Source organism: Argopecten irradians, chromosome 12 (genome assembly GCF_041381155.1).
Source record: "Argopecten irradians isolate NY chromosome 12, Ai_NY, whole genome shotgun sequence".
Classification (NCBI taxonomy): Eukaryota; Metazoa; Mollusca; class Bivalvia; order Pectinida; family Pectinidae; genus Argopecten; species Argopecten irradians.
In genome coordinates, this window is record NC_091145.1 from 21,503,737 (window position 1) to 21,516,524 (window position 12,788).

Consider the following 12,788-nt stretch of genomic DNA (forward strand, 5'->3'; position numbering starts at 1 on the left):
TAAAGTTCTCCATTGGAAAACGTTACAGAATTTAAGGAAGGTTCCTTAACTTGAGATTTTTTCCTTTACTTCTCCTGTATTGCTTTTCGAAGGGGAAATTTAAACTAAGGAATTCCTTAAAGTCAAGAAATGTTCAAGAAACTGGGCCTAGGCATTTATGAAGCCACACATGGTTGTCTGTCGAATGCATATTAGAAGCAATAATTAGAAAATATATGACTTACGAAGGTCACGTTTGATATAAAAGGCATTATGCTTGTTCGAATTAGGCTAGTCATTATATAAAATTTAATTAATTTACTTTTATGTACACAGTACTCTAATGTCAATGAAACTAACTGATCATAGTGGCAAATGCTGAAATAAGAGCTATAACGTTGATCATTGTATGTACCGTGTTGTAAACTTCTTTTAAAGTAATATTTTTATATATAATTATATAAATATGTCGTGTGTTGTAAAATCACTCACCTAACGGTGATTTTTAAAACGAAACTGTCTCCGGAATTTGCTTCAATTTTAGTTAGGCATTCAACACTTCCGTTTTCTGGAGTCTGCTGTTCGTTTTTTTGGTAATTATTACAACTAAAAACGGATTCACTGTAGATTTCACTCCATGTCATGCCATTTAAAACCATGCATATATCTTCAATAAGTGAATTGAGTTTAAATATATCCAAGATGTGTCTGAAACATTTTGAATCGCTCCAAAAAATCCCTTTTTTTAACCGAGCCGCATCAAAACCCACCCACCCAACTATCACATGTACCTGATAGGTCGGTGGTAAACCACTAAGTTAGGCCAAATTATAACTGTAAACACATCAATACGACTGTCTCTGTACCCGCTAGTAGCTACAAGAAATTTGAAATCTGTGGTACAATATACATTATTTCACTTATTTTTTCGTGATTTTGTAATTTCTATATGAGAGACACAATTATCAGGTCGGGGAAAACGACTAACTTCGTCTATTTTTAGTAACAACTCCATACTCTAATTGGGGTATAATACTCCAGTTTGCATATAATACGCAAGTTATTTGTTTTTATTCCCGACCTGATTATAGAGGAAAACTGAAAAATGCACATGATTTCTATTGAGTACCTCAACCAGGATCGTACCCGTGTCTCCGGTATGAAAAGCTACATGTATGGCTCTATCGACAGAGCCAAAGAAGCATGCTCCGTCAGTTAAATGACAGATATGCGACCAGGAATCATACCTTTGTCTCTGGTATGAAAAACTACATGTATGGCTCTATCGACAGAGCCAAAGAAGCATGCTCCGTCAGTTTAATGACAGAGATAAGATACAATACACTTTATTTTATTTGGGATTTCTTCCATCTCAACCTAAGGCTCTCAAACCACCCTCCTTGGGTTAATAAGTTTGGTGCCAATGTCATACAGAGAAAAAAATGGTAATCAAACCAGGGTCTCTGGTGTGAAAACCCGTGTAGCTCTATCAACTGAGCCAAAGAAGCATACTCTGTCTGGCTGATGGATCATGTTTCTGTAGCGGGATTGGACTGAGTTGATCATCGGTGACCAGGTAGCTCAGCGGTAGAGCATTCGGCTATATATAGTGTTTGGAGGTTCAATGTTCGAATCACGGTCTGACCGCTACTTTTTCTCCTCTACACTTCTTTGGCTTATTCGATAGAGACATATATTGAAACCAGTCAGCTGATCAGTGACAGAGACCATATTTTTAATTAAGCATTGAAGTCACTATTTTTTAATTTCATCGGGGTATGAAAGAAATTTTGTTTGCAAACTGTGTTCATGATCGAATCCGCATTGGGGATTCTCACAAAAGTTTGCAAACAAAATTTATTTCATACCTTGATGAAATTGAAAAATAGTGACTGCAATGCTTATAATTAATTTTTCAAGCTTCTTTATAAATTGAAATACGTTTATACGTATGATTCCATTGATTTTTTCCAAGGGATTATTTTTTTCAAAATCGATACGCAACGTCAATGTTGACGTCAATTGTGACGTCACGATAACATCGGATTTCAGCGCCATTCTCGGATTTTTTTTTTCATTGTGGAATGAAAAAAATGAATACCTGGTAGGCCAATCAGAAAGCCAGAAACAAACAGAAAATTAATTATAACACTACATATGTGAAAACCACACTGACCCGCTCCTTTAATACAATCAACTGCAGTGTTAAAAACTATAAGTTTCTGATTTTCATCTATTATATGTATCATAATTCTCTGCATACATCTGGTAGATACAAATATATCTGATGTTGTAATTGATGTAATTGATGATTAGATAAATTAATATGCCACTAGCTAGCTAACCTCTTCATCCCAAAATGGTATGCAAAGACATTAATTCAGTAACATTCCGACCATATTTAACTAAGAATGATTCATACACTATAGTTAGAAGATTTTATAATAATGTTATTGACTTGATATATGTACCTGATGGACATTTCAGAGTAACCTTGACATCCGGTTTGGTCAGACAATGGGTTCCCAGTTGTTAATGTTGGTGTTGAAGATCAAGGAAAGTAGCACTCCTGGCCTTGATTTGCCTACATTCCTCTCTAAAGTCGATGGGTTCCTCAAAGGCTACTCCAAAGCCAGTCAGGTCATCCACAAGTTCAAGGTAACAATTAACAGTTTCTAGGATTATGTAACAATTTAAAAGTCTTCATCTACAGATCTTAATAGCCAAGCTTTTCTATAACAATGGAAAATGTTGCATCTGAATTCCCAGTTGGCATTTCTCAGTAATGAAAAAACAAACAAAAAAGATTAATTTGTATAAAGACAGTCAGATTGTTTGATTCATTTATTGATATGTTACAAAGCATTTTGTTCAAATTTGAAATAAGCATTTTGTTAAGTTTGAAAATTCACCAATTGATTTATTATGCATATAATACCGTATAAGAATTAATAAGCACCCTCAACCTAATAATCACCCTTCCCCCTTTTTGAGTCCCTTATTTGCACTAATCTCAAACTAAATGCAGACTGAAAATATGGAAATCAGTGATTTTATAAGTTGATTTATTAGCTCACCTGGTCCAAAGGACCGAGGTGAGCTTATGGGATACCGCAGCGTCCGGCGTCCGGCGTCCGGCGTCCGTCAACAAATCGACTTCTTCTCCATAACCGCTGGTCGGATTTCAATAAAATTTAACTGGTAGCATCCTTTTGGTCTACTAACTGAAAATTGTACAAATGATGGGGCTTACCCCCCAGGGGCCTGAGGGGCGGGGCCAAAAGGGGCCAATTTGGCTATTTCCATATAAACAACTTCTTCTCTGAAACTAAGCATGGTATAGCACCCATAATGCAATGGTAGCATCCTTATAGGGTGGGGATTCAAAATTGTACAAATGATGGGGCTGACCCCCCGGGGGCTTGAGGGGCGGGGTCAAAAGAGGTCAATTTGGCTATTTCCATATAAATGACTTCTTCTCTGCAACTAAGCATGGTATAGCACCCATTATGCAATGGTAGCATCCTTATAGTGTGGGGATTCAAAATTGTGCAAATGATGGGGCTGACCTCCTGGGGGCCTGAGGGGCGGGGTCAAAAGGGGTCAATTTGGCTATTTCCATATAAATGCCTTCTTCTCTGCAACTAAGCATGGTATAGCACCCATAATGCAATGGTAGCATCCTTGTAGGCTGGGGATTCCAAATTGAGCAAATGATAGGGCTGACCCCTGGGGGCCTGAGGGGCGGGGTCAAAAGTGGTCAATTTCCATATAAATGACTTTTTCTCTGCAACTTAACATGGGATTGCGCTCATAATGCAATGGTTACATCCTTATAGGGTTTGGATTCAAAATTTTGCAAATGATGGGGCTGACCCCCCTGGAGCCTGAAGGGTGGGGTCAAAAGGGGTCAATTTAGCTATTTCCATATAAACGACTTCTTCTCTGCAACTAAGAATGGAAGAGCACTTATAATGCAATGGTAGCATCCTTATAGAGTTGGGATTTGAAATTGTACAAATGATAGGGCTGACCCCCGGGGCCTTAAACGGCAATAGATGCGAGGTCAAAAAGGTCAATTAGGCTACTATTTTCATATAAATTACTTTGTCTCTGAACCTATGTATTGGATAGCATATTTGTATGGTATCAATAGCATCATTGTATATGGTTGTGATTCAAAATTAAACTTTGGGAGTCAATTTTGCTTATTTTTCTAATTGTCAGAGTCTTGTGATAATTACTAACAAAAAACCAGGTGAGCGATACAGGCCCTCTGGGCCTCTTGTTTTCATTTAAATCATTTAGCAAAGCGTATGGCTTGCTTTGTGCAATTATTTAATGCAAGGCTTATCAATGTTTGGTTCTACTAAACGCTCCCTTATTTATGCAATCTTTTAAGCGTCCTGGGCGCTTATTAGGTCGAATACAGTGCATTTGTTCAATATGTTCTATTGATAAAGAGAAAGTGGAATTACCTTATCATCATTCTGATCTCAAATGAACATATATTATTTTCAATTTAAATGTAGTACAAAAATAGACATCATTGCCTATAATATGGTATGTATCGGTTCTGTTACAGGTGTGTGGAGAGCCAAGAGTTGTTGCAAGTAAGACAAAACTTTTAGTACATACTATTAAAATGTATTCTATAAACAGTTGTGGATCAACACAGATTTTTTCCCACCTATCCTTAGAATTAAAAAAAAAATTATGAATCTTCACCATTTCGATTTTTAGCTCATGCTTATGGCGCGGCGTCTATTGTCCGTCATTCGTTTGTCAACATTTCCTTTAAAAAGCTACCAGTCATGGAGTTCTTCATTGATTATAATCAAATTTAGCCAGAAACATCCTTTGGTGAAGGCACTGATACCCTGTGGGCAGGAGGTAAATTCTTTAAAGGCTGCTAATCATAGAGTTCTGCTTGGATCAGAATTTGTATAAATTTTGGCTCTGACCCTCTGGAGCAGAAATAGTGGGGTTCAGTAGGGAAATTAGAAGTAAATATTTAAATTCCTTCTGAAAAGAAACAATGAACCTGTATTCAGAACATTACTTGGCATTACAAACCAGGTGAGCAATACAGGCCCTCTGGGCCTCTTGTTACAATCCCCAAATACCCTAAAGGGGGAAACTCCCCTGGGACATCCTGCCCCACCAAGGTAGTTTTCTGGGTCCACCGCTGATATGTCATCTAGACTTTTTTCAGTACATGTACTAGTAAGGTGACATGATAATTTTTCACTTATAACATATTGTTCAGTGATTAGCAGAGATACCCCAGATACTCCAATACACGTATTGGTCACCGAAAGGGCATCACTTTACAGAGTAAGTGGTCAAACATGAGATATTGCTTTTTCTGCACTAAAGTTGTTCAAATGAATGACCTTGAACTTCATTCACGCCCACAGGGGTCAAATAAGCTAAAATCTTTAAATAACTTCTTCAATGGGGTCTTACCTATTCTTATGCTAGAGTACTTCAATAATTCTAGGACTGAATGATTTAAAACTAATTTGTTGTTTACATTATTGTGATGCAGTTTTTGAGGTGAACAATATTCTGGGCCTGGAGAGAAATATGGGTGGTTTATCCCGGATCGGTATATTTGACGTGACCTGCATTCCTCTCTCACATTATGAGAACTTTGCTACAGCACTCAATGTGGATCCTAACCTCACCACCATATCACCACAACCACTTACGAAGAAATTCATCTACTGGCTCAACTTTACTGTAGAATACCCAGGTAAGGTAATGTAAATGTTGAGCTTTACACAAGAGGAAATAATACTCTAATTAAGTGAATGCCTTTTTAACGTGAAAATTTCCGTAATATTTTGTGTTTATATAAAACTATGTTGCTTAAGGTTAACAGTTATATAACATTCACTCGAAATGTTTACAAATACAAATGATTAATCACGAAATTAAACACTCACGAATATGTTTCCACGTTTACAGTATTCTGTTGTACATTTAGTTTGGATGGTTTGTGTTTCGTGCCGTAATGACATTTTTAGTGTCCTAGGTTTTAGCATTGAATGAAAATTTAGTTCCTGCTTGTAGGAAAGACAACAGCTGATTTACTGGAGCTGTGGAGAAAAGAGGCAACAGCTGCATTATCTGCCAGAGCTGCAGGGACTCAACTCGACCTTTACAAGGTCATAGCTGAAAGAAAGGTATTGCGCTTGACTTACAGAAGGATCTTCATATCTATTGTAGTGGTAATATGGGAATTTAAAATAAAATAAAAAATTTAGTTTTATCACTAGGAATCACACTTGTTTGACCTCAAGAAGGTTTGATGGGGTTTTGCATCCTTTGAAAAGCTGTTTATGGTCATTAACGATGTTCTGTTTGGGAAGGGAGGAGTTTCAAGGTATTCAGGGTAAAAAATATCTACCGTATTTTCCCTATTAAGAGCGCCTCCTCTAATAAGGGCGCCCCCACGTTTTTTGCTGAAAAAATCAACTAATTTCATACAATTTTTGTGCCAGATTGTGACGATTTGTCTCTGCAGACGCTAATGAAATATGGTTTTACATCAATCTGATGCCTAACAGATATCTAATCAGCTTGTATAAACACTAAATTTATTGCACTGAATAACTTGCCAAGTATTTACACATAGAAATAGCTAGAACGCCATGTTCAAAACAAAACGTGTCACTTGAATGTCCCACACACGTGTATGGATGAAGACTAACTGGCAACAACAATTTAGCGATGTCTGTACAGGTTTTATGAATACTTACTGTATATCTATGATAAAGGTTCCTAACTAACAGTAATATTATCATTTATAAGCATTTTATTGTGTGCTCTTGTCGGTATTCCCCATCTGCCACAAAACGAAAGTAGCGATCGAAAGCACCGTCCGCCATTTTGTGTACGCACAAGGTAAACAAACAGGCTAGCATGAAATACAAAAATTCCGTGAAACAGACATATCTAACCAATGTTTAATACTTCTAGTGCATACATTTCTTCATTATTATGTAATTTCAATACTTACTTGACTTCAAAACGAAAGTTGGTTATCATAAGTTTCAGAAAAATACGAAACTAAAAGCAAGATGACAATGGTCTGTTTCAGAAAAAAATATCTAAAAATGGTCTCAAATAACCGCGCCCCCCTCAGTCATTTACCCGCGCCCGGCGCCCTCATTAGGGAAAATACGGTAATATAGCTACAATAGCAGGTAACTTCCTCACACAGGCTTCAACGTTTTCACTAAGAGTTGAACTAGTGATAAGGTTGGATATCTGAGTATTTGACCACAATTACCTTTTGAAAATGCACTTAGTATGAAAACTGATATTAAAGTAACTGATTTAAAGATTTAATCATCCCATATGACAGGGAAATGAAATCCTTGTCATATAGGAACACCTCCCCCCTCCTCCCATTAGTCAATACAAATGTATATTGGAAACATCCATGTGACTTTTGCTAATGCATATATAGCCAGGTTTACAGGTTGAGTTTATTATGATTTTTTCACATCCTTTCAAAAATGACGGTCATTCAAGGATATGACAGGAGGCAGAGGAAAGTTGGGAGTAAAAATGCTGACCTGCAGTTTGTACATGGCAACTGCCCAGCATAGATTTCAAATGTAACCCGCAGGTGGAGGGCTAGTGGTAATATTATATATATCGAAATACTTGAACCACTTGGCCACTCCAAGTTCAATTATAGTACTTTTAAAATCTATTTTGCAGGTTCATCTTTTCATTGCTACGGATGTGCCGGATGAGATTGACAAGTTATCATTCACATTACCTGTAATGCAAGAGAATGGGGCAAACGTTCAGATTGAGTGTCGGGCAGTACAACATCTAGAGGATTATACCACAAGGATCATGACTGAAAAGATACAATAACTACTATTATCTAGAATGAATTATATGTGTACTTAAAATGTTATGTGATATTGTAAAGGTGCATTTAGTGGTTATAGTCTTGTATGAATTCTTTATGCATTATGCTAATAAATTGCCATTTTTGTATTTACTTTTTAAGGTAAATTTTGTCCATATGCAAATTTACCCTTGCACATATCGGTATCAATCGTTTAAAAAAATAAATTATGTACCAAAATAAATTACCAAATAAGTACTACCAAAATAAGTACTTTTCAGTAACTGCTTTGGTAAATCTTCTATACTGTATGAAACCATGTCGTACTGCTGATTTTTTGTTTGTTTATTTTTCTGGGCATTAGTCTATATTTATTAAACATGTTAACAACTGTTATTGTGGTACTTTTCATTATACAGCAATGTACTCATTTAGATTCCAGGTAATTTTGTGCAATTGTGAATTCTGTCCATTAACTCTGTTAATATCGGTTAAAGCAGAAAATCATTAAAAAAATTATGCAATGATCAGATGACCGTTATAGGGGCCCATGGGCCTCATCTTGGATGCAGGTTTCGAAAAAAAAGTTGAATATAGGTGTCATTCACATCATTGCTTATAAATTGCCATTTTTGTATTTACTTTTTAAGGTAAATTTTGTGTATATGCAAATTTAACCTTGCTCATACCGGTATCGATCGTTTAAAAAATGAATTATGTACCAAAATAAATAACCAAATAAGTACTACCAAAATAAGTACTTTTCAGTTACTGCTTTAGTAAATCTTCTATACTGTATGAAACCATGTGGTACTGCTGATTTTTTGTTTGTTTATTTTTCTGGGCATTAGTCTATATTTATTAAACATGTTGACAACTGTTATTGTGGTACTTTTCATTATACAGCAGTGTACTCATTTAGATTCCAAGTAATTTTGTGCAATTGTGAATTCCATTAACTCTGTTAATATTGGTTAAAGCAGTAAATCCTTAAAGTTATCAGTCTATTGAATCAATGATCATCATTAAAGTCAATATGCTAATACCATTAAAACCATCAATACATTAATTTGACATCATCAAAGCCAATTAATATATAATATCCATTAAAACAATAAATTCATAGCAAATTATAGTACTTTTAAACTCTAAAGACCTACTATGTTTCAAAAAAACACAAATTTAATGTTAAAATAGCAATTGTGATAATTCTGATAACATATATATTAAAGGCCTAGGATGATAGTACAACAACAAACAAATACATTTTTCTATGTTTTAATCTTTGTTTTACACATACTGATGAAAGTTCATATCACATTTTTGCTGTGTGACCTGGTGTTAGTCACTGTAATAAGGTTGATGCTAGAAAACAAGACGACCAGCTTTATCGAAAATTAATATTTTATTTATTATTCTTAAATTTGTTGGTCTGGAAGTGATGGTACATGTAGGTAAGCATTTACGGTAAGCTTATATCTTTTTAGACAACAAAATTATCAAATTAATTTTATATTCATAATTTCAAAATTAAAAGCCATTTTGGTTAAGTTAGGTTCATACATTTATAATGTAACTATAAATTGCATTATTTTCAAAACTTGAATATCTTCATTTCATTACTTTCCTCATCTGATTATCACTTCATTTAATTTAGTTACCGGGTAATCATTTTATATTATGCATGTAGGTATATAATGTATGTAATTTGCCTCTGTTTCATTTGATATGTATTGATTCCAGATAATGACTTGATAATTTGTTCAATTTGACAATCATTATTATAGATAGGGTATATTTGCTTCCTATTTTTGTAAGCTTATTGAAATCTCATCTTGGATGCAGGTTTCGAAAAAAAAGTGAATACAGGTGTCATCACATTATCAGTATAAACAGCAATTTCGTGACACATATGTTTTATGGTGGTTTTTTTTAAATATATGACATCACAATCACTGGAAGTAGGACTAATTGATGGAAAATTGTATTTCAGCAGTGTCACTTTGGAATCTTGAAATTTATGTATTATATGATGGATTCAGTTAAAACATGTAAATATACTTGACCTCAGGATTTACTTTGTACTATGTCTGTATGAGACTCTGTATAATTCGCGAGGTAGTACTCTAAAAAAAAAATGGCGTTTGGGGGTAATGTTTGTATTGTACATACGTATTCAAAACAATGTTTCATGAAATGTTTTGCCTCTCTTACCAACACATTGTGTTATTAGTAGAAGCAGAAGGAAAACAATGATGGTGACAATCATGAATCAATGGGTAATTATATAATGTTACTGATAGTGTGTTGGTCAAGTTTTACTTGGTGTGAAAGATGTGCATATTCTTATGTTTCTTATATTTATTGTATGAATAACAAAAGAGTATGTGTAGATTGAGCAAAATGACAAAAGTATGAAATACTGGAAGTTATATTTTAACATTATCATGAACATATGACAGACTTACATATACATGATGTATCTATAATGTTCCAAATCTTGATATCCTAAAAACAGAAAAAAATGGTGGGTAATTTGTCTTTATCTAAATGTTGTTGTTATTAAAAGTTTCGTTACATTGACTTCCATGCTGCTTTCCATCATAATAGTGACCTCATCATTTTGGTGTACAACAATGTTCTTGTGTTGTGAGTACATCTGACCCCAAATGACCTTGACATTGTTCAGGATAAAGAATATTCAATGTTGTGACCTTGACATTTGATGTCAATAATTGACTTTGATATTGTTTAACATTAAGTATTTTGTATTTTGTTAAATTCATCATGGTGTAATATAATGACTTTCAGAAGATGCCGTAATTTGCTTAGAAAAAGCAAGCAAATCAATTTATTTACAAATGGTTGCCATATATGTGTGTGTAAACATTTTCTGTACTGAAATTGCTCATTTTAGACTGGTATCCAGTGTATAAGTTACTTTATTTACAGTAGAGCTGTAAATGTATCCATCCAAGCTTTTCCCTATACAGTAAGACTGTATATTTGATTTGCTTTGATGTGTTATTTTGTATGAGATATGTTTTGCCTACAGTGTATTGTAATTTGAACAAGCAAGGTCAATGTTGGTAATCTATGATCTACACAAACTCTCCCCTGTAAACGTGTGAAAATTCTATAAACCAGCTTTCTTTTGTGTGCGATTTTCATGATTAAGGTCGACTTGTGAAAGTTTATCTCTGCAAATAATTATTTACTGATACTTTGATACTGTTGAAAGATACTTCAATTTAGTTCATTAAGCTGCCAACTTGATTTGATACTGAAATCCGAAATTGAATAGCCGCGAAAGAAAGTGCATATACAGTACCCTACATGAAATTTGGTAAAGCATGTATGTCACTGTAAGATTAATACCATTATTGTGACTATTGGAATATGATAATCTTGAAATTTTCATTAATAAGTTCTTGCTTTATATTCAAATGTCTCGGAAGAGTTGACAAGTATCAATCAACAAACAATTACAATAATGGGAAGAGGACAATTCCTTTTCTTAAAGAATGCAGTTGATTATTGAAAGCACATTGTAGCTGCTGCACTAACATCTATATGGCCATGGTGGAGGAATATGTCTGACTATATACCACCAGTCTTCTTGCTGATCTTTGGGTCACCAGAGCCTAACATGATTTGCCCTCTTCTACTTCTAGAACATAACTTCCTAACACTCCATTAGCAGCTCTTCTGCTTCTCAAAGCTCTTCTACTGTAAACTGGAAGACCTTCTGAGAGACTTCTTAAGAGCACTAATCAAGTTGGCTTCAGGTCATGGTTGTTGTGAAGCAGCTGCCAGGTACGGACTGTTTCAGTGATCTTATAAATCATACCAATCAAACTACAAATGAAAAAATATGATATGATATTGTGCTATAGTTCAGTATGAAGGTGATTGTACTGATATGATATTGTGCTATAGTTAAGTTTGAAGGCAATTGTATTGATACGATATTGTGCTATAGTTCAGTATGAAGGTGATTGTACTGATATGACATTGTGCTATAGTTCAGTATGAAGGTGATTATAATTGTACTGATATGACATTGTACTCTAGTTCAGTATGAAGGTGATTGTACTGATATGATATTGTGTTATAGTTCAGTATGAAGGTGATTGTACTGATATGATATTGCGCTATAGTTCAGGATGAGGGTGAATGTACTGATATGATATTGTGCTATAGTTCAGTATGAAGGTGATTGTACTGATATGATATTGCGCTATAGTTCCGTATGAAGGCGATTGTACTGATATGATATTGTACTATAGTTCAGTATGAAGGTGATTGTACTGATATGATATTGTGTTATAGTTCAGTATGAAGGTGATTGTACTGATATGATATTGCGCTATAGTTCAGGATGATGAAGGTGAATGTACTGATATGATATTGTGCTATAGTTCAGTATGAAGGTGATTGTACTGATATGATATTGCGCTATAGTTCCGTATGAAGGTGATTGTACTGATATGATATTGTACTATAGTTCAGTATGAAGGTGATTGTACTGATATGATATTGTGCTATAGTTCAGTATGAAGATGATTGTACTGATATGATATTGTGCTAAAGTTCAATATGAAAGTGATTGTACTGATATGATATTGTGCTATAGTTCAGTAGGAAGGTGATTGTACTGATATGATATTGTGTTATAGTTCAGTATGAAGGTGATTGTACTGATATGATATTGTGCTATAGTTCAGTATGAAGGTGAATGTACTGATATGATATTGTGCTATAGTTCAGTATGAAGGTGATTGTACTGATATGATATTGCGCTATAGTTCCGTATGAAGGTGATTGTACTGATATGATATTGTGCTATAGTTCAGTATGAAGGTGATTGTACCGATATGATATTGTGCTATAGTTCAGTATGAAGGTGATTGTACTGATATGATATTGTGTT

The 12,788-nt window shown here is 34.6% G+C and overlaps 1 protein-coding gene across 1 annotated transcript; it reads left to right on the forward strand.

Annotated features, from left to right (window-relative positions):
- The first annotated feature begins 2,189 nt into the window (after positions 1-2,189).
- Positions 2,190-8,246, forward strand: LOC138336787 (uncharacterized). Its single transcript, XM_069286352.1, has 5 exons — positions 2,190-2,637; positions 4,565-4,592; positions 5,531-5,737; positions 6,058-6,170; positions 7,717-8,246. Exons 1-5 carry the CDS (start codon positions 2,497-2,499, stop codon positions 7,876-7,878), a joined length of 651 nt encoding a protein of 216 aa, XP_069142453.1. The 5' UTR covers positions 2,190-2,496; the 3' UTR covers positions 7,879-8,246.
- The last annotated feature ends 4,542 nt before the right edge of the window (positions 8,247-12,788 follow it).

Bases quoted from the DNA above. Each gene is read 5' to 3' on its own strand.
- LOC138336787 (XM_069286352.1), top strand. From the start codon at position 2,497: ATGGGTTCCCAGTTGTTAATGTTGGTGTTGAAGATCAAGGAAAGTAGC. The intron at 2,638-4,564 runs GTAACAATTAAC...GTTCTGTTACAG, and splicing joins AGGTCATCCACAAGTTCAAG to GTGTGTGGAGAGCCAAGAGT. The intron at 4,593-5,530 runs GTAAGACAAAAC...ATTGTGATGCAG, and splicing joins AGAGCCAAGAGTTGTTGCAA to TTTTTGAGGTGAACAATATT.